This window comes from Symphalangus syndactylus, chromosome 6 (genome assembly GCF_028878055.3).
Source record: "Symphalangus syndactylus isolate Jambi chromosome 6, NHGRI_mSymSyn1-v2.1_pri, whole genome shotgun sequence".
Lineage (NCBI taxonomy): Eukaryota > Metazoa > Chordata > Mammalia > Primates > Hylobatidae > Symphalangus > Symphalangus syndactylus.
Window position 1 is genome coordinate 37,070,900 of NC_072428.2, and position 22,765 is coordinate 37,093,664.

The 22,765-nt window shown below is 43.6% G+C and overlaps 1 protein-coding gene across 1 annotated transcript; it reads left to right on the plus strand.

The window, feature by feature from the left end:
• The first annotated feature begins 557 nt into the window (after nt 1-557).
• On the plus strand, nt 558-20,768 carry CSRP3 (cysteine and glycine rich protein 3). Its single transcript, XM_055281296.2, has 7 exons — nt 558-579; nt 908-996; nt 10,398-10,537; nt 14,516-14,684; nt 16,448-16,580; nt 17,754-17,847; nt 20,051-20,768. Exons 1-7 carry the CDS (start codon nt 565-567, stop codon nt 20,125-20,127), a joined length of 717 nt encoding a protein of 238 aa, XP_055137271.2. The 5' UTR covers nt 558-564; the 3' UTR covers nt 20,128-20,768.
• Nucleotides 20,769-22,765: the final 1,997 nt, after the last annotated feature.

A 22,765-nucleotide genomic window follows, 5' to 3' on the forward strand; every position in this document is an offset into this window, starting at 1 on the left:
TGATGTGAAGGCTGGATCATAAACCTCCCGGTTGAGTTCTACATGTACCTTACCTCAACATCCAAGTCAACATGAGTGGAAGGTGCTTGGTGCCTCAATTTCCTCATCTATAACATGAAGAATTGGTCTTCACATCTCTGAACCTCTTGTCAGCTTTTCAGTGCTATAATTTATATCAGTCCCTGGTGCTTGATCAAATTTAAACTGTGTGAATTCCAGACAAAGAGAAATTAGACCTCCAAAGAAAATATGGGTCTACAGAGACATATCAAGATGTTATAAATATAATGTGATGATGATAAATATACACTGCTGTATCGAATTCTTAAATAGAAAAGGATAATAACAAAGTAACTCAAAACTTTTTAGAGAAAACTTTGTTTCCTAGGATAGATGGAGTGACAGGTCCCAAGTGATGTGCCAACCTTTTTTCCCCCAAGCTTCTTTGAAGAGATTATCTAAGTATCGTTTCAGACACCCATCACCCTTATTTTTAGCTCTGAGTTCTCTTCACGAGTGTGGTGACCTGTGGCTCTAAGTTCCAGAGGCTCCCAGATATGGCACATGACTCATTTGCAGGTACCCTGCATTGATTTCCAGGAAGGTCAGTGGGGTGGGGGCCTGGAGAAATGATTTTCGATGTTAAACCCTTAGCTCTTGTTCCTGTTCCAACCACTTGACCAGAAATCACACACTTCATAAATTGATCCCTTGGTGCCATAAGCAATTGGCAGTGAAAATAGAACCCAAGTGATATGGTTCTCCAAGAGGCTCACAGCTGGCTGGGGGGTTGGGGGAGACAAAACTCAGGGCTTTGGTCACAGGCTATTTTCAGCCTCTGATAGCAGTTGTGTTACTCACGTCTCATTCACCCTCTCCCTCGGCCTCCCTCCTGCCCTTCCCCCAGCAGGCCAAGGCTGGTGACAGCCTTCATATATTTAAAGAGGACAAGAGCCCCTCAGACTCAGTTGAGCTAAACGGAGACCACACAGGCAGGTGAGTGAAGCGAGGCAGACATTTGAGCTGGAAGTGGGTTGGTTCTGTGGCTGGTCTGGACTATCCCATAGAGTAAGGGCGCATTTTACGTCTCAAGTGCCAGCACCCTCTCTGGTTCTGTGCAAGGAGGCTCAAGTTGTACTTGACTCTGGTGTGGATCTAGCAGGTATTAAAAAATTCCTGCAAGGATGGTTAATGTTTGGGGGGCTTAAGGGACCTCATAGGCAGATAAATGGGTAAGGGATTATTCTCATTATAAAACTACTTACGTAGTGGAATTACATTTCCTGTCGTCTTAGTTGGAACAACTAGAAAGTGGGAGGAAATAATGGAAAGTCTGCTAACCTTCTAGTCCTACAACCACCACATAATTCATGGATGACAGACTTTGAGAAGATTCCTGCCCTCAGGGGCTTGGTCTCCTGTTCTGCAAGGATCAATATAAATTGGCGACATTTTTTCCAAACTGTAAAGTACTGCACAGATACAAAGCGATAAGCGATTGTACTAGAAGCAATATATAAGACAGCTTTCCCATGCTCAATTTACCCGGAATTGTGTTATTCAAAAGGTTGTGGTGAATGACTGAGATTTTGGGCTTGTTGATTTTAAATAGACTTTTGTATCCCAAAGATATTCAGCAACAAGTTTGCTTTTAATCATTTGAAATTAATCAAAACTGGACCCCAAAAAGACATTGCTATGTTGAAATATAGTAAAAGCTCTATTAAATGGGAGGATAATTCATCCAGTGGTCAGGATTCCCACTGTTTCCTCTAGGTTTTAGTCAAGGACTTTTTAAAATATCCCAGTGAATGACAGACATAGGTGTGACTGAGAATAAGAAGTGGTTTTAAGCAATGGTCTGAGTGGAAATGCTGCTGAAAGATCCAAGCTGCTGCCTCTAATTTCTGCCCTGTTCCTGAGCCAAGGTGGTGACTCCTCCAAGAAGGAGGAGTTGAGTTACTAGTCTGAGGAACCTTGTCTCTGCAATACAATTCAATGTAATTTAATGAGCATGTATGGACCATCTCCTATGTCAGGGCTGGAGGGAGGTAGAGGCAGCTCTATGCAGGGAAGGGTGTAAGTGAACAGCACGAAGAGTGGGAAATTGGGGATGGCCTGTGTCCTCAGTTTACATCTGGAATTGAATCTCAATGCTGGGTACATACAATTCATCACAATGCATGTAGAACTGCTTTATGACCCAGAAAATGTGAGGGAGTCTTATGACTTGGCTTTGGTCCCTTTCTGAACAACTCGGTCGTTTGTGGTCAGTGGCGATGAGCCCAGGCTATTGGGCAGGAGGTGTAGCTGAGCCCCAGGGCTTGGTGTCCTCCCTGGGGTTTAGGCAGACAGGTGCTCTGCAGCCTAGATACACGTGTCATCCATCAGAGACAGGAGACACAGGGCAAGGGGCCTCCTCCTTCGAAGGAGAGAAGGAGGGAAGGAAAGAGAGAAGGAGGGAGAGAGGAAGGGAGGAAGAGAGGAGTGAAGGGAGAGGGAGCCACAGCAGCATTCAGCCAGCAAATAGGCAAAATTCCCTTGGAGGAAGTGGAGACAGAATCTTGATAGAATAGAAATTCAGAAATCCTGGGATATTCAAGAAGAAAATAAAGATAATCGGTTATAGAGCCAGTTCAAATTATAGCTCTGAATATCACTTAACTTCTCTGAGTTTCCATTTTCTGAACAATAAAATTAAGGGTAGGCTACCTCTGTCAAAGGAACTTGTGAGAATTGAATGAGATAAAGTATAGGAAAGTAATTTTTTAAAGTTTAATATAACCGTACAAATATGTGAGGCCGTTGGGAAAAGGCACACAGCCAAACCCAATGGGTTTTGGGAGGGTTTCCTGCTAAGTACAAGCGTGCTGATAAAAGTCCAGAGGTCAGAGTGGGTAAGAAGCTGACCAGGAGTTAGAAGATAATTAATTTGTTTTACAAGAGGAAAGACCCAGGGCTAGGAATATAATACACAGGAAATACAAGTCCTGAGGCAGGCAGATTTCTACTTACAAGTGTGCTGTTCAGATATCTGTGAATAAATACTGTATAGAGGGTTGGGCTTCATGCACAAAGAGAAATGTGATGCCTGCAAATGTGAAAAACTGCAGTTATTCATCCCAGTGAAGAATGGCAGGAAGGGAGACAGTAATGGTCTTAAAGGGCATGGAGGATGGAGCCTTTTCTGAGCTTTACTGTGGGAAAGGGTTGATCATGATTTGATGGTTGTTTATGGACCCAGGCAGGCGTGGAACAAGTACTAGCTTATTTAAAGGTCACAAGAAGTTCTGCAAACCTCATTTTTCAGAGGAAGAAACTAAAGTTCAAGAAAGCTTAGGAATTGCCCAGCATCCCATGGCTGAGAAAGCGGCAGAGCCAGGAGGTAAACTGGGATATGATGTGATCTTTAAAAGTAAATTGTGGAGGTCAAAATAGAACAAAGAGTGAGTTTTGGGGAGTAAAAGTTGGCCACGCTTCAGATATAATTTCGGAAAAGGTGTAAGATGCCCATGTTCTACAGCTTTCATTTAATGTATGTCTACCATGTCTGAGTTTAAAAGGGGGTGAGAGCCAACACTCGGGTTTATTTCCATGCTGGCAATGAGCAACCTGTTCTTCCTGGGCTTTGTGAAAGGGCCTCTGGCTGGAGGACGTCATATATCTGGGTTCAGAAGCTCAGGAGGAAGCAGCCACTGACTTTGAATGTCCTACACTGAGAACTGAAGGGCATGAGCTCCCCCAGCCTACAGGGCCCCTGGCTGGGCATGCTGCCTCCAACCCAATCCAACAACGCAAGGGGGCCGACTCTCACCCTGACCTGGGCACACCTGTCCTGGGGCATGGCACACTCTGAAGGCTGAAAAACAAAGCTGATTCACAGTCTGAACCAGAAGGGCCGTGGAGAACAAGCAGGGAGTGAGTTGTTTGTTCTAAAAGAACAGACTTGAAAACTGGAGATAATGTAATAACAATAATAGCCATGATGCAAGTAACTACAATTATTCAATTCCTGCTATGTATTAAGTAATTCTTTATGGTGTCTTAGCTATCACTATCTTCTTTAACCTGAAAACAACCTTCACAGACAAGCCTTCTCATATTGTCTTTACATGAGGACATGCATTGAGGACACTGGGTCGGAGAATTTGAGTAACTTGCCCAACGTTCAACCGTTAGTGTTTCTGAACTTAAGCTTGGTTCTTCCAAAGCCCATGGTTTTCACTATGGCTATGTTATCTTTCTTACCCAAATTAAGAGCGAATAAAGGAGAGGGTTTGAGAGGGCACCCCATTGGGCAGCTTTTCTGCAAAGTGAGGTTTCAATCACTTTTCAGATCCTTAAATCTGTCTCAGGGCTTGAAGGACCCTTGAAGGGACTTCACTGTATAGCAGCTACTCGGATGTCTGTCCCCACCTCAGCTGAAAATCAATAATGCGGAAGAACTCTCCAGTTCCAAGGAAGCCCTTTCCATGTTGAACAGCCATAACACAGAAAGTCATCGATTTCAGTGAATGAATTCAGTTTCCCTGTTAGTCCCACCCCTGAGTACCCTCTGTGTCCCATGGAGAGACAACGGATTGGTCACATCTCAGTTCCCATCAACTGGGAAATCTGGGTGGTGGAGGTGCTGACCCTTGTCCTCTCCAGTGTTATAAACAGGAGCATGAGATACAGAACCAGCTTAACTGGGGGTTGAATGGCAGCTCTTCCAATTACTAGCTGTGTGACCTTGGAAAAGCTACTTAAGCTCTCTCTTCAGTTCTCTTATCCACAAAAATGGAAATAAAATTTGCTCTGGGCAGCTGTTGTAAGTATTAAAAAATAATATATGTAAAGCAACTGACATAAAATAATATATGTAAAGCTTTGGAGTCAGAGAAACATAAGTTCCAATCTATTCATGTGACACATATCAGTCCCATGAACTTGGACTAATGTAATTTCCCAAAGCCTCCATTTCCTCATCTGTAAAGTAAATGTTATAATAGTACCTACCTTGACAGGTTGTTGTGAAGATTAAACGATACCCAAGGGCAGTGCTCCAGTCATGTTAACCTCAATAATAAAGTTAGAAATGACTATTAGTATCGCTTAGATTCCATATATATGTGTTCCTATGATCCAAAATCTTTGCTTCAGCCAGCGTAGAAAATTTAACTCACTGCAGGAAATCAGGCATCTAGTAGGATGAGCAACTGAGCTAGCACTGACCTGAAAACGGTGGCATTGTGGCACTGTGGCTTGAGGTCTCTGCCCAAAGTCATGGCCTAAAGTTCCCTCCTGGGTGCTCATTTTATGTACCCACCACTTTTGCCCTAACTCATCATTGTTCAGCTTTATAGTTGGTAGTGAAAAGAAAGAAAGAAAGAAAGAGGAAAAGAGGGAGAGAAAGAGAGGGAGAGGGGAAGGGAGGAAGGAAAGGAAAAAGGATGGAAAGAAGGAAGGAAGGAAGGAAGGAAGGAAGGAAGGAAGGAAGGAAGGAAAGAAGGAAGGAAGGAAGAAGGGAGGGAGGGAGGGAGGGAGGAAAGGAGAAATAGTTGGATTAGGAAGAATGTGCCCAAGATACACAGTTCAGTTATTCTTTTGAAAATTCAGATTGATGAATGACAACTTAAAATTGTGGCAGAACCTAATTGGTTCTTACATTTTACATTACTCTACAATTTACAGAATGATTTGACAGTACTTGAGCTAATAGGGTCCTCTCAGCAATAGTGAAATAAAAACGATTATTGCCCTCATTCTAGTGAAGACACTGAAGTTCAGAGAGATTGAATGGTTTTCCCAGATCACACAGCTTCGAAGAGGCGAAATGGAACTAGAACTCCAGCCTCTGGCACCTGATCCAGTGCTCTTCCCACTGCCCCACTGAAGCACATTCCTAGTATAATCTCTTCTATGGTATTAGTTAAATCTTAGTTTAAAAGTGGGCACAAGGTAGTCTCTCACTGGGATCTGAGTATCCAAATCTGGAGTCCAACCTCTTCCAAGTTGATGTCACAGGGCTGTCCATTCTATCTCATCCTTGTAAATTCTAGACAATCCCCCATTTCAATCTTGACCCACGATTTGTCTGTGACAACATAGTCATCTCAGGGACTGGCCCAGAGAGTCGTGCCAGGTGGTATGATGGAGACTGTGACCCAGGTGACAAACAGGGCTGAGTGACGGCCAAGCCTATAATTGGCATCCCACCTTCAATGACCCTTGCCAGTACCAGGCAACGCTGATAAACAAATGGCCCATCCTTGGTACCTTGCCAGGGTAAACTCACATTCTGGGACTGTCTAGGGGAGTGTTGGGACACAAGAATTCCAGAGCAATGTGGGAAGCTGAAAAGGTTATGTTCATAAGCCAGGACTTAACTGGGATTTCAAATCATAGCTCCTTAATTAGCACATTGGTGCCATTTGAGTAACCTAAAGTGGGAAAAAATAACTTCTCAATACTGCTTTAAATTCCATCATATTTCCATGACCTTCACAATGGTCCTGTCCAGGAGATACTATTATCAACATTTTTTACCCGAGTTCAAGGTCGAGATTAGAATCCATGTCTCTGGATTCCGAATGTCTTTTTTTTTTTTTTTTTTTTTTTTTTTAGATGGAGTCTCACTCTGTCACCAGGCTGGAGTGCAGTGGCGTGATCTCAGCTCACTGCAACTTCCACCTCCTGGGTTCAAGTGATTCTTCTGCCTCAGTCTCCTGAGTAGCTGGGACTACAGGTGCATGCCACCACGCTCAGCTGATTTTTGTATTTTTAGTAGAGATGGGGTTTCACCATGCTGGCCAGAATGTTCTCGATCTCTTGACCTTGTTATCCACTCGCCTCGGCCTCCCAAAGTCCTGGGATTACAGGCGTGAGCCACTATGCCTGGCCTGGATTCAGGATGCTTTAAAATATCCTCTACCTTTTGGCCTGTGAGACATCTTCTGTTTAGCCTCCATGGTTACATTCCCATCTTCAGAAATGGAACTGAGCATCATTAATATAATACTTGCAGATTTCTATTTTAAATTTCAAGTCCTGATGATATATGTATGTCAGATATTTATGATCACTTAGAAACAACCAGTGCTGGGATACATAGTTTGTGAAGGAGGTATTATCTGTAATCTTATTCTCATTTTGAAAAGTATGCCTAGGCAATGAATCCATACACACACACACACACACATATAGAGATATATATGTATTTTTATCTCCCAAGAGGTATCTCTGTCTCCTATTAACTTGCAAGACATGCCAATGAAATCTCCACTGCAAATCTGAAATGAGAAATTTGACCTAGGGTTGTTTTCATTGAAAATTTCTATATCATTAATTTTACAAGTGTCACTACCATGTTCCTGGAGGAAATTTATTATATTTCTCCTCTATTTTATACCATGCTGAAACTCAGGATCAAAATGAACATGAGCAAAATTATGTGAGTCTATTCCTTTCTAGAAAACGTATCATCTTTAATGAGAGAAGAATGGATTGTATAAAAAGAAGTTGGCTAAGAAAAATATCCCTAAATGCTTACTTTTAAAATATACCTTGGTTATAAATGAGAGGGTCCAGCAATCTTAAAAATCTATTCCAGCCCTGACTGTCTATAGTTTAAACGGAGTCCAAAATAAGCAAATTTGGGCTATTTTAGAGGCTATTTAGGCCTCTATGCCTTTCTGCTTACTCTTTTCTCTGCATGATTTCATTAGCATTATTCCTTCCCTCTTTTATGTATCTGGTGAACTCCTATTCACCCGTCAAAACCCCATTTGAATGTGATCTCTTCTGTGACCCTGCAACAGTTCACTGCCTTCATCCTCAGTCTAAATGTGGGGAGCCACTCCGTCATTTGAGTTTCCGTAGCATATTTCACAAGACTCTTCTCTGGTACAGAGCATTCTGAGTCTTGTCTATTTTTCTCACTACAACATGGGCTTCTCAATGCCAGGGGTCACAAAGTACTCATTTTTATAAGTTTTCCCCCTTTTGTCACTGAGTACCTAGTGCAGTACTTGACACATGACAGGCAGGTAGTAAATGCAGAGAGAATGAATGAATGAACGAATGAATGTGAGTTTTAATTCTAAGCCTTTCAACTCAAAATCCATTACTCTTTCTAGTTTCCTAAACAACCTGAACTATAGAAATAGAAAAACCACATGCTTCTATTTTTTAAGAAATTCTTATTTATTTATTTTAGAGGCAGGGCCTCACTCTGTCATTTAGGCTGAAGTGGAGTGGTGTGATCATAGCTCACTGAAGCCTGGAACTCCTGAGCTCAAGCGATTCTCCTGCCTCAACCTCCTGAGTAGCTAGGACTGACTACAGGAGCACGCCACCACACCAGGGTAATTTTTTTTGGGGGGTGGGTAGAGATAGGGGCCTCACTATGTTGCCCAGGCTGGTCTCAAACTCCTGGGCTAGTGATCCTCCTGCCTTGGCCTCCCAAAGTCCTGGGATTATAAGTGTGAGCTACCATGCCCAGCCCAGTGTTTCCTTTTTTGAAGTTCTTTTCTAAAATTTTACTGAATTAGCAGAAGATCCTACTTCTGTGAGAGGAAGGATAGGATGTTCCTGGCTAACCTCACAGTTTTTCTAAGCAGGAAAAGCTATTTAGGGGAATACTTAGACAGAAACATTCCTTCTAGACCTAGTATCAGGTTCAGTGGTCTGTTTGCTATTTACTTTCTGTTTCTTAGCAAAAAACTGCCTTTGTTATGAGACTGTGAGATACAATCCGGACCAGTTGACCCGGGAAGGCTTAGTGTTAATCGCCAACTATTATAAGAAGGTGACTGGCTTCCCAGAAGGGAAAGTGGAGGTCAGAAGCAGCCACTCAGAATGGCTGGATAGTGCTCCGTGTCATGACACACTAGACTTCTTAGAAACCAGAGGATCCCAGTAAAAATTCAGTTCCCCTGGGCAGCTGAATTTCAGAAATTTCATTTAACATCAATGGCTTATTTTAGTTCTGCTTTGAGGAAACTGAAAACTTGGATTCATACTAAAAACATATGCAGATGAGGACAATTATTATTATTATTTTATTTATTTATTTTTTGAGATGGAGTCTCGCTCTGTTGCCCAGGCTGGAGTGCAGTGGTACAATCTCAGCTCCCTGCAACCTCCGCCTCCTGGGTTCAAGTGATTCTTTTGCCTCAGCCTCTTGAGCAGCTGGGATTACAGGTGCACACCACCATACCTGGCTAATTTTTGTTTAGGCCGGGCACGGTGGCTCATGTCTGTAATTCCAGCACTTTGGAAGGCCGAGGCGGGCAGATCACTTGAGGTCAGGAGTCTGAGACCAGCCTGGACAACATGGTGAAACCCCCTCTCTACTAAAAATACAGAGGACAATTACTTTTTTAAATAATTTTCTTTGGTTAATATCTCTTAAATGTAATTCTGTGGTGAGGAGACAATGACAGTCCTGGGGCTGTGGCTATTAGCAGCTCCTTGTAGCTGAATGTCTCCAAGGGTGCAGGAGGACACGTCAGCACCATGGTCTGGCTCCCACTGAGCACTGTGAACTCTGTGGGACCTTCCTGCACATCATGTCATTTGATTTTCTAAAGGACACTGAAGCAGCAGGGAAAAGAATGACTGTATAGGTGGGAAAACAGGGATAAAGTTAAGCTATGTAGTTCAGCCTGATATGCACAGCAGGTAGAGGGTAGCCCTGAAAGCAGAAAGCAAGTTTCCAACTACTGACCTAGCGTACTGCCAATATATCTTATAGCCTGGGTGACTATATTCTTAAAAAGGAATGTATGGATATGAGGAATAACTCTGAATAGGAGATTTTATATATTATTAATATACTTTTCTATCAGCAAGATAAGCTAAGAATTTGCTACCCAAAATGTAGTCCACTGCCAGCAGCATCAATATTGCCTGGAGTCTGTTAGAAATGCAGAATTTCCTGCCTCTCCCCAGATCTACCAAACCAGAATCTGCATTTAGCAAGGTCTAAGGTGATTTGAGAAGCTCTTAGCTAGACAAGAAGAAAATACCATCTTCATAGATGATTCCCACTTCTGATGGGATAATTTTTTAAACTTGAGATGAAAAAAACCGATATTTGTATATACTTTTATGGACATGAAATTGGCCTATTCATTCCTTCCAAAAGCCCTCTGAAATACATAGGAATAGATGTTATTGAAATTTAACAGGAGAAGAAACTGAGTTCCCAAGTGGCAAAGTGATTACCCAAAGCCATCTAAGTGTCTGAACTTATTTAATGACTAGCACACAGTAGCTGTTTGCTAAATGAATGAATAAATGAAACACTAAAAAAAAAATTGGGCTGGATCCTGGTCTTCAGACCACTGCACTATTAGAGACTGGTTCACTCCTGGGGCCACTTCAATGTAGGGTATTTGCTTTTGTCCCCTTAGACTTGACCTTGACCAGATAGTCTTCAAGATGCCAAACTGGGGTGGAGGCGCAAAATGTGGAGCCTGTGAAAAGACCGTCTACCATGCAGAAGAAATCCAGTGCAATGGGAGGAGTTTCCACAAGACGTGTTTCCACTGCAGTGAGTTGGGTGGACACCCTGGGGGCCCCTCAGCATCCGGACAGCATCACAAAATTCACATTTAATCGCAAACACTGCATGCCAGTGGTTCTCATAGTGTGGTCCTGGGACCAGCAGCATCAGCATTACATGGGAACTGGTAGAGATTTAACTCCTGGGCTCCATCAAGAAAAGATGGTGCTCTCCTGAATACCCTTGCTTCAACTACTTGCCCAGCTCAGAGGCCATTCATTTTCCTGTAGCTCAAAGTCAGAACAAACTAGCCTGTCACTGCTCTCTGTAGGGAAAACTTTGACCCCATGGCGACATTGACAACATGTGACTTGGCAGAGAGAGGAAGCCAGCACTTATCTGGAGCCAGGATGGATTTGGCTATCTATGTTGCCCCTTCTGGTCAGCTGTGACTGAAGCCAGCTGTGACTGGTCTTGCCTGAGAGAGAACCTATGTCAGGCAGGGGGGCAACACATGCCAACTCTGTATGTAAGAGTCAGAGAGGGAAGCATTTCAGGGCCTGAGCACCAGTAACTACATGAAAGAAATCCTGACCATTACCCGCCAGACACTGACTCACAAATGTCAAAAATAGGGAGAACCTTGAGACCTTGTGGTCCTCTGTGAGTCTGGCCCTGCCTGACTCATGTGACTTTGGACAAGTCATTTCTCACATCTAAGCCCAGGTCATGTGCCTCTGCAGTAGAGTCTTATACATGCACCTCTACCTTTAGACTCCACGTCCAGTGCTCTTTGACATGACTGCATTCTACACTGTTTCCTGGCAGCTAGTCCTGTTTGGGAGAAAATTGGCCTTGGTTTTGAAATGGCCACTTACCTTCTCTGCTTCCCTCCAGGAGGTCTGGCTTAAGGGCTAGCTCTGCTGGATATTTGGCGAGCCCCCTCCCCGACTAGTCCCCACAGCCACGCCAGCACCCCCATGCTTCAGCCCGGTAGCTGCAAGGCAGCCATGCAATTGAAAAGAATTCCAAGGGCTGAACTCCATCTGTTGGGGCTTTTGTCCAAAGAGAGCTAGCATTCTTTGAAAAACAGGATTAGGAATATTAGAAAGAATACTAGAATTAGAGTAAAAGGGACTCGGGTTCGAGTCTGGGCTCTGCCATGTACTCACTGAGATTATGGGCAGGTCATTTCACCATGGTGAGCCTCAATTTCTCCATTTATAAAACAAAAATGATTATACCTACTGCACAGGTTGTTACAAGGAGAAAACTGGGGGGTCTTGATCTGGAAATCCAGCCTTCTAGGCCTGTATTCTCCTTTGATCAACTTTGGTAACTGAGTGGGAACAGGAAATTGTAGGGAAGCTTTCCGTAGTAGGGGGTGTCTTGTCTTTCCCAGGTAGCAGGAAGATGCCCTGTTCAAAGGAGTCATAGTAGAAAAGATTGGAGCATTTTTTGGTACATCCCTTTTAACCCTTTGATATTTCCTGAGAACTCATTGATGGGATGAGGATTTGAGCGGCATACATTTCAGGAATGATGGATAGAAGAGCCCCAGAGAGGAGCACGCTTTTCTATATTATTACCACAAGATAATCACCTGTCCGCAGGCAACTCTGTAGCTGCTGGAAATGGCGTTCAGAGACGCAGGGTCTACCTTACATTGTGCCCAGGCCAGTGTTCCCCTGACTTCTAGATAAATCTTCACAATTAAATCTCTAAACTAATCATGAAATCTAGAAAGTAAATTTGCTGTCCAAAAAAATAAATATAATGCAAACAACATATGTAAATTTAAATGTTCTAGTAACCATAGTTTAAAAATGGTACAAATAAACAGATGAAATTAATCTTAAAACATTTTATTTAACTCAATATATCCAAAACATCGTGATTTCAATGTATACTTCAATATACAAATGATCAGTGGGATATTTTACATGATTTTTGCATTTGTACTAAGTGTTTGAAACCTGATGTGCATTTTGTGCTTACAGCACAGCATGTGGCTGTGGCCACAGCATTGGACAGCACAGTTCTCCTTTGTCTGTTCACAAAAGCTCATCAGAAGCCAGGGAGTGGCTACAGAATTGGCCAGGGCACGATAGGGTATAGGCAGTCTTGGAGTGATGGGAATGAGCACTGGACTAGGAGTCAAAAGAGCTGAGGTAAGCCGTGGCTTTGCAACTTACTATTGTATAATTGTGAACAACTCACTGATTTACACTGACACATTCATTCATTCATTCATTCATGTACTCAATAAATGTTTACAGAGGACTAATTCTGGCCCAGACCTTGTGCTAAATTATGAGAATATTAAGACAAAACAGGCTTGCCCTCAAAGAACTCAGAGTCTAGACCATCAGCAAATATGCAAGCAGTTGTTGTGGAGGTTGGTAACTGACAGTAACAAGAAGGGTAGAGACAAGTATACACCTTCTATGTCTCAATATAAGGCATTCTCGCCCCAAATTAATCTTCATAAAAAGGATATGCCTTGTGTTTAAAGCCTTATAAAGTCTCTCCTGCTATAAGACATTCTTCCAATTATTTTATTTACTGATTTAAACTTTTTTTTGGTACAGATATTTTTTAACACATACAATGTTGACAGAATAGTCGAATAAAGTCCCTGAATAAACTCCCTTGCCCCACACTCATCAGCCCCTGGCTAATCCTACCTCATCTACAACCTTATCTTCTTCCTCCGCTCCCATATTCAATTACTTTATTTTTTAAAAAAGAAAATATCATTTGAAGAAGGTATATTAGCCTGAAATAACCTCATTGAATGCTGGATTGCTTATAGGGATCATTTGATAGAAATGGTTTTTTTAAAGGTAAATACATTTAATGCACACATATTATTATTCCTGGGGATATTATCTCCCTATTATAAGCACTGAGCATCACTATAAACAACCTTTAAGAATCATTGTTGCAAAGCAATGTAGTAAGTCATTACATGGTGGAAATTCTATATCTTTTTAAAGATCTGCCCTAATGCTATGCTAAAAGGTCCTTCTTGTTGAGATGCAATTTCTAGGTGACAACCTCCTACTCATGTATAAAACAAGGCTGCCTCTTAAAATGTACAGATAGAAGTGAAGGTGAGCTGCTCAGAAAAGCTGGGCCAGCTGCCCCCAGAAATGATTCTGGTGGTGAGGGAGATGCCGATGCTGAAGATGCAAAGACGGAATTGGAGACAATTATTCCCTGAATTTATGTGAGATTAGAAAAAAGTAACCTTTCCAAATCAATATATTGTTGATTTATATTACTAAATTAAAATTGTAAGTAGATATTTGACATTTTTATTTATATCTTTAGAAGGTTCTTTTTAAATTTGCAAAATAAATCTTTCTATAAATCCTCTCTTTGGAAAAATAAGGGCTTGATTGCCTTATATTTGAGGATACTTTACATTAGGTAACATACAGTAACCGGGGGCTTGAGCCAATAGAAGCCTAAGGACTTAACAAGGCAGGTCTACCCCCTTCCCCACCTCCTCTGCTTCCAGAATTTGACCAAAATTAGCCTTAATGGCAATTGTCTGCTTGAATATCAGTGTCCTTCAAAGGCTATAGTAAGTACAGAAAGTGCTCAATCCTGATTCTTTTATGATTAAGAAAAAAATAAGTTTCTTTCCTGCCCTAACCCGCCCCCACCAATGCGCGCGCACACGCGCACACACACACACACACACACACACTTCCCTGATGTCATTTGGGAAGACTCAGGGATGCAGTCCTTAGCAGGTCTGAGACTATATATCCCGTTCTAATGCTAGCTTCCACCCTTTTCCAGCTGGGAACCATTGAACCAATTTTGTCATCTGTGAGATCGGGACTGTCTTGGAGTGCACAACTCAGGACAGATGCTCCGGTCAGGAATCAACATTGTATTCTTGGCTCAGGGGCCCCTCGTGCTGGGTCTCTGGCCCCGAGCATGGCACTGGGGGTGCAAGGAAGGGGAGAAGGATTTCAACTCCAATCCCATGACCCTTCCTTTTCCTGGCAGTGGCCTGCAGGAAGGCTCTTGACAGCACGACAGTCGCGGCGCATGAGTCGGAGATCTACTGTAAGGTGTGCTATGGGCGCAGATATGGCCCCAAAGGGATCGGGTATGGACAAGGCGCTGGCTGTCTCAGCACGGACACGGGCGAGCATCTCGGCCTGCAGTTCCAACAGTGAGTTACTGCCCTGCTCCCCCTTGCCTGTTAACATCTCCAATTATCAGGACAGTTCCTTTCGTTCCCATAGCAACGTTTTCTGGAAGTGGGAGAATGGACTCTATTGTTGACTTGCCAACAATAGGAATACTCAGTCTGACCAAGTTCGAACAATGTGTCATCTCTCCAAAGACTCTCTTTAAATTATCTGTCATTCTAAAGGGCAATTACTTTTACACCATGGCTCTTGGTTTGCATGTCAAGAGAAAACCCAGGATGTACAGATGTTTCATTGTTTGACCTTTGCAAAACTGCATGGAGTCTCCTTTCTTCCCCTTTGAGAGTTTCTGTGTAAATCACATAAATATGGCAGGGCAGCAATGGCCATTCTTTGTGTGCCTGTCATGAAAAGATTTCTTCCCTTGGATTGTAAGATGACAAATGTCCACATGGCAGGGGGAGTATGTCTGCAAGGATGGGCAGACATGATTGTTCTGGGGGTTCCCTGACTGCCTGTTGCCAATACAGTGCTAGAGTTCCCGCCACATTATCCTAGGGAAGCTGGGACATCACTCTGGCCACCTCCATCCACCAGTCTGGTCCCCTGGGTCCACTTTCTTGATAACCACACTGACCTCCAGCCCAGAATTGAGGAAAGTCTGATGGCCACTGGCCTGACACTACTGTCTGGCCAGCTGGCTTCCAGGCTCAGGTCTGCACTGGGACTGGCCAGAAAGGCCCAGGCCAACCAAGGAAGTGTCCCATGGAGGGCCTCCCCCAGAGAGCACTTAGGCCATCTGAGGAATCAGCTGATCCCTTCAAAAGAGAGTAAGCCACAGGAGAGCCTGGAAAAGTGCAGAGGTGATTAGTCATCTTAGAGAGAAGACTTCTTTTTGTTAGTTTTTCTTATTACTCAATCTCAAACGAAGACTCTTGTTAAGGAAGAAAATATACCACTGCATTCTCTGCCTCGCATTGACTGAAGCTCACTTTTCAACATTAGGGCTTCCTACTGATGCTGCACAAAGAGTAACAAGGTCTGAAGACCTAGGATTTCCTCCTAGTTCCATCAGTCATGAGCTGCCTGGCCTTGAGCAGTCACCCTCTGATCCTCACTCTCCTCCAACCAGCCCTGCCTCCTTTATAGGGTTGTGGTAGAGCTCAAGTGATATAATATACAAGCAAACACCAAAAGATACAAACACATGAGAGGCTATTATTATGTCTCTATTTTGGACATTGTTCTCCTGGGACAGGTGATCCTTGGAGGCAGGACGACAGCCTGGCTTGTGATAAGGAATGCATCAGCTCATGGACTGTGGTTCATCAGGAACTGATTAGCACCCACTGTCAAAATCCCACCTTGCTCTGTAATTTTCATAGCTCTCTTTACAAAGGAAACAAGTGGCCTTGCAAATGGTCCAGAATATCATAAATAAGCACAGTAGTAATAACAACACAACAACAACAATAACACAAACTAACATAACTAGAACATTTGCTAAGTGCTTTACAACAAAAAGGAAAGCTCTAAACCCATTTTAGCTAACATTTATTAGCCCTTACTACACGCCAGGCGGGAACTGTTCTAAGTGCTTTACAAATGTCACTTCATTTAACCCTCTCAACAACACTATGAGAAAGACACCAAAAGTATCCCCATTTTCCAGATGAGGAGTCTGAGGCACACAGAAGTGAGGTCGCTTTCTCAAGGCCACACAGCTCTTCTACTGTTTGCCAAGGGGAAATCTACGTTTCATTCATTTGTCTATTTCCAACAGGTCCCCAAAGCCGGCACGCTCAGCTACCACCAGCAACCCTTCCAAGTTCACTGCGAAGTTTGGAGAGTCCGAGAAGTGCCCTCGATGTGGCAAGTCAGTCTATGCTGCTGAGAAGGTTATGGGAGGTGGCAAGGTAAGACCTTCTGTATGAGCCAGACAGAATTTGCTCATCTCCACCAGGCCATTTGGGAGGAATGAGAGAAAAATTGGGAGCTGCAAGCAGCTGTCATTCTCTCTAGCTCGCAGAACCACTTTAGAAACCACACATCCTCAGCCACTTTCCCAGGCTGGAGCTGTCTGTCATCTAGCATTGCCCTTTGAAAGCTGGAACTGGTGCAGTTTGATGCAGCAAGCATTATTCTACTAGATGGAAAGCACCCAGCTGAAAGTTCTGGGATACAAAGCAAAAGCCCCTCTACCCTCCAGTGTCAACAATCCCCCCAAAAGATGTCAGCCCCAGACCCACCACTGCCTAACTCAACCTGTTGCTGCCACCATGACCAATGCATATAGCAGACGCCTCACAGTAGTGAGAAGCATCCTCACTTACGAACTTCCTGGCTCTCAGGAAAGTCATCAGATGTCCGAGACACTCGTACATATGTGCTCTGCAAGTTCCAGTTTCAGGCCCAAAGCCTGGGTACTCACCAAAGCAGTCAGACCTGAGGAAAGAGAAAAATTATGTTTATACCACATGGTGGGAGGAAGGGCTGTGGAGAGCATCTAACTTCAAACACAAGGGCAGGCTCCACCCTAAAACTGGCCATTTGAAGACATAGGAGCAGCCCTGGCCTGTACCCGGTAGACACACAGATGTGCAGGAGAATGGAGATCTAGAACATCTAAATTATGCAACTCTGCCATCAGAATTACACAGAGGAATTAAAGCAGAGAGTTAAAACAAGGTTGAATTTCCTGAACAATTGCCTGATTTCTTTATTTTTTTTTCCTTCTCTAACTTTATATTCAACATAAACATCACCCAGTGCCCCCAGCCCAAGTCTTTCTCTGACCAGTTCGTTCCTTGGATCTTTTTGGCCCGGGGAAGCCCTTTCCCGTTTAGTCTATTCTGAAGGAAAACACATGCAAATCACCATGACAAATCCATTTTCAGGCTTCTGAGAAGTGCTGGCTAAGGCCGTAGCATCTCATTTTCTCCAAACCCCTGGAGAAATTATAGGGGCCCATTAGGTAAGCAAATGGTTAAGACGTGTCACTCCTCTGGATGCTGCTGGTCAGGGACTTGAAATGGAAACAGAATGTGTTGCCTACCTCACTAACTATGCAACTTTTCTGTGCCCCTCAGCCTTGGCACAAGACCTGTTTCCGCTGTGCCATCTGTGGGAAGAGTCTGGAGTCCACAAATGTCACTGACAAAGATGGGGAACTTTATTGCAAAGGTGAGTGATTCTGGAGACTTTCTTGAAATATGTTTTCCCTAAAAGGGCCCTTGGGAGAGGAAATTATGTTCACGCCTGGAGGTCTTCCCGTGTCTTCCAGGAGGTATGGCTGCTCAGCCTGGGCAGCGTTGGATTCTCAGGAGCAAAACTACTTAAGGGGAAGGAATCTCCCACCTGACCCAGCTCTGGTCCTCTGCATCGGAGCATCTGGCAGAGACCAGATGCTTTCAGACGCTCAGTGGTTCGGGAAGTTAGGCACCTGGGGGAGAGAGGAAGAGGAGGAAACAGTGCCCTGCCTCTGGTCTTGGAAGAGGCCTCAGGCCAGGACAACTAACACCACACCCCCTTCCAAAAATCGAAACGCCATCTGTTCACCTGAGTGGCAGAGGGGGTGACTGAAGGAGGGTGAACTCAGTTTGGCCTCACTGGAGTTTATCACGACATATCTATCTCCCTCCTGCCTACCCCCCACTAACAGTTCTGTTGTTGATGTTGCACATTACTTAGTGATCAAAGGGACAGATCTGGTTGTCCTCCTGGTCCTTGCGGCTCTGCCCCTCGCTGCGTCCATAATCCCTTGGTCTTGTGGAGAAATAGTAGAGGCTTAGCTCCTTCTTGACACTATCAAAGGTAGGGATGCCCTAGGGCCAAGGCAATGTGTCCTCCACCCCTGAGCCTAGGCCTATTCTGTTGCTCAGTGGAGTTTCATCACTTAATGATGGTGTCTCAAGAATCTCCAAAGGAGCATGTTGGAATGAAGTGAGAGGAGCAATGGAAAGGGAGTTAAGAGGGAAGACTTTATAAGTCATAACTGTAGGTTGCTGTATTAGTCTGTTCTCATGCTGCTAATAAAGACATACTCAAGACTGGGTAATTTATAAAGAAAAAGAGGTTTAATGGACTCACAGTTCCACATGGCTGGGGAGGCCTCACAATCATGGCAGAAGTCAAAGGAGGAGCAAAGACACACCTTACATAGCAGCAAGCAAGAGAGCAAGTGCAGGAGAACTGCCCTTTATAAAACCGTCAGATCTCGTGAGGCTTACTATCTCGAAAACAGCACGCCCCAATGATTCAATTATCTCCCACTGGGTCTGTCCCACAACATGTGGGGATTATGGAAGCTGATCAAGATGAGATTTGGGTGGGGATACAGCCAAACCATATCAGCTGCCAAAGATTTTCCTGTGATGATACAGGATGGGAACTAGCCCACTATCTGACAGATGGTTGCTGTCTCCTGGCAGTAGAAGACGTACGGGGTCCTCAGCCTTCATAGCTCATAATACCCTAAAATATTGCTGAAGTCAGTAGGGAGATTAACATGTAAATGAATAATTGCATTTCAAAGTGAAAAAAAATATCTATAGTAGAGAAACATTCACAATGCAGTCACCTAAAAGGAGAGGAACCAGCTTGGGGTAATGGGGAAAGCTTCTCACAAGACATGCTTCCTCTGAGGCTTGATGGGTGAATGTGGGTTTGGGAGGGGGCACTCCAGGAAGAGGAATCATTGATTACAAAGACACTTAAGCTGGGACATCATGGTTCATTCCAGGTACTGCAAGTGGTTCTGTGTGCCTGGAATGTAGGAAGGGAGGCAGAGGCAGGAGGCAACAGGGGACGAGGCTGGGCAGGCAATCCTCAAATGAGAAAATATCTGCAAACACATTTAGTAAAGTGGCAAGAAGTGTAAACAATTTTTATTAACAGATCTAAGATAAGTATTGTTCAATTTATTTTAAAAAGTTAGCTCACGCATACATTTTTTTATTATTATTTTTATTCTTGAGACGGAGTCTTGCTCTGTCATCCAAGCTGGACTGCAGTGGTGTGATCTTGGCTCACTGCAACTTCAGCCTCCTGGGCTCAAGCAATTCTCCTGCCTCAGCCTCCCCAGTAGCCGGGATCAGAAGTACACGACGCCATGCCCAGCTAATTTTTTTGTATTTTTAGTAGAGACAGGGTTTCTCTATGTTGGCCAGACTGGTCTCAAATTCCTGACCTCAGGTGATCTGCCTGCCTCAGCCTCCCAAAGTGCTGGGATTACAGGCATGAGCCACCGTGCCTGGCGAACTTATGCATAAATCTATCAAAAGGATGTCTCTAATAATTAAAAGGACTGTGCCCAGACAGAAAGCCCTGAAAAAAAATGGCACTAACCAATGCATTGTCTCTCCCTTCATCCTCTTCTCATTCACAGTTTGCTATGCCAAAAATTTTGGCCCCACGGGTATTGGGTTTGGAGGCCTTACACAACAAGTGGAAAAGAAAGAATGAAGAGGTGCGCCATTTCTCAGAATTTTTGCGAGCCTAAAACACTTGCCAAGTAATCCTGCACAGATGGATACCTTTCCCCAAATAGCCTCTCCTTTGTAGTTGTACATTATATGTTTCTCCTCAGAAGTGATCATGGTCTTTACTGAATGTTAGAAGGGCCTTTGGAAGAAAATTATGTAAAGTTTAATCTATAACAAATGCTTTATTATTTATAATGCTTGGAGTGGGAGAGGCAATAAATACATGTTTTAGTGCTATCTTGTATGGCTCTGGATCTTTTCTTTGAGACAGAAATTTTCAAAAAACATAAAGCTAGTTCAAAAAACGAGCTGCAGAGAATATAATAAATTTGGATGTCAACTGAGAAAGCAGCGAGAAGGAAGAAATAATGGGCAAAGGAAAGCAGTCTTTCAGAATCTGTCAGCCAAGTGTCTTTCTAGTTACTGCTAATGGAGAAGAAAACAGGGGGTCTGGGAGAAAATAGAGAACATGATAGCAAAATCTAAAAGGAAAATCAAAACTAATAAAATTGCTGAAGAGTTGATCCTTTTGTCCTATCGTGGGGCTTTGTAATGTTACACATCTCGTGAAAACTCAGAAATGACAACAAAGCGTGGCATTTGCCTCTGTATTATAAATGACATGAGGATGATTTCTTTTATTCTAGGACAATTCCCTAGGGTTTAGCAATTTTCTTAAGACTTCTACGTCAAATTTGCCAGCCTTGCAAATGAAATGCAGCCAATTAGAAATGTCTTTCTCTGCCTCTTCTGCAAGTTTCAGCAGCTCAGGCACTTCTTGGGCTTCTGCTTTTAACAACCACAGCACTTCCCCCAGCACTGTGCAATTCTGAATTATTTGGAATACATGAAACAAGTGAAAATCTAGTGATAAGAACTATAAAATACTTGGCTAAGCCGTGGGTTTTTGCACGCTCCAAGTCCCCTGGGAAAGGCTTTCTTTGAAATGAGCATTTATTCAGTGCTGTTTACGTAGTGTCTTGGACAAGGCCCTACATGAGCTTTAAAAGCAGTATACGATCTTGGCACTATGCATGGGATTTCCAGGTTTGCTGAGGGGTAACACATATTTGAGAAATGACCACAGGACAATGAAACCTCCTCCTCCTCTGCTGCGTTTCACAGTGACTCACCCCACCGTCCATCTACCCAGGAAATCTGAAGCTATAAACTTCAGCCATCCTTAGCTTTGCTCTCTTCCTCACCCCACCTTGCCTCACTTCTCAAGTCTCCCGGATTCCGACTCCAAATGTCTCTAGAATACATCCCCTCCATCCTTCTTTTTAGGATGTGTAATAGTCTGTTAGGGTTGCCATAAGAAAGTACCACAGACTGAGTGACTTAATAGAAACGTGTCGTCTCACATTTCTGGAGGCTGAAGTCTGCGATCAAGGTGTCAGCGGTGTTAGTTTCTTCTGACACCTCTCTCATTGGCTTGGAGATGGCTGTCTTCTCCCTTTGTCTTCACACGTTTTTTGCTCCGTGGGTGTCTGTGTTCTAATCTCCACTTCTTAGAAGGACACCAGTCATATTGGATTAGGGACCACCTGAATGACCTCACTGTAACTTAACTACCTTTTTCAAGGCCCTATCTACAAATGCAGCCATCATATTCTGAGGTACTGGGGGTTAGGACTTCAACAAATAAATTTTGCAGAGACACAGTTCAGCCCATAACAGTGTATCACATAAAGACTTTCACAAATTGGCCTCGGCCTTACCCCTTCAACTTAGCTTTAGACAATCTCTTCCAGACAAGTTCCAGCTACACTCAAAGACTCGGAGCTTTCCAAATATGCCCAGAACCCTCACCCCAGCATGTCTTTGCTAATGCTGTTCCTTCTGCCTGGAATTCCTGGAAGATGGGAACCTCCCCCCATCTCTACCCACTAATCCAACTTCTTAGCCTGGTGAACTCCTAGTAAGCAAGTCACAGGTCAAATGCCATCTCCTCTGCAAATTGTTTCTGAACTACCTGGGCAGAATTAATCTACCTCTGTACTCCCATAGCCGGTATGTAATCAGCATAGCACTTATGTCATCGTATTGAAATTCTGAATTGCTATTTGCCTGCTTGTTAGAATGTGACATGTCAAGCCATTCACAGTGCTTGACACATAGTAGACACCTAATAAACATTTGTTGAGTGAATGAAATAGGGGAGAGTACAGGCCAGGCTAAATGCAAATGCTGCTAGAATCTAAAAGTTTATTACATACTGGAGTGAATGAGTTTAGAAAAAAAACAAAACAAAGGAAGAAGCTTATTGTGGTTCAGCAATAGTTGTATTTCCCCTCCGCTTCTTGGGCATGCTGTTCCGCTACATTTCCCAGGCTCCCCTACTGTTCACTGAGACACCTGACTGAGTTTGGCCAGTGAAGTCCTGGCCTCCATGACCTTTCAGGAGAGTCTCCATTCTTTCTGTATGTCTGGATGCAGAAGTCCAGTGGATACTGAGGCCCTAGGAATGGTGGAGCCACTAGATGGGAAGCAGCTTGAGTCACTGCATGGAAGAACACCTGCTAACAGCTAAACAGACCATGACATGAGAAAGAAACATTGTGTGAAGCCACTGAGATTGGGAGGATATTTATTATTGCATGAGCTCCCGTGACTAC

Excerpts from the sequence above, each read along its gene's own strand:
- CSRP3 (XM_055281296.2), top strand. Across the intron at positions 10,538-14,515 it reads CAAGACGTGTTTCCACTGCA|TGGCCTGCAGGAAGGCTCTT; the intron begins GTGAGTTGGGTG and ends TTTTCCTGGCAG. Across the intron at positions 14,685-16,447 it reads CTCGGCCTGCAGTTCCAACA|GTCCCCAAAGCCGGCACGCT; the intron begins GTGAGTTACTGC and ends TATTTCCAACAG.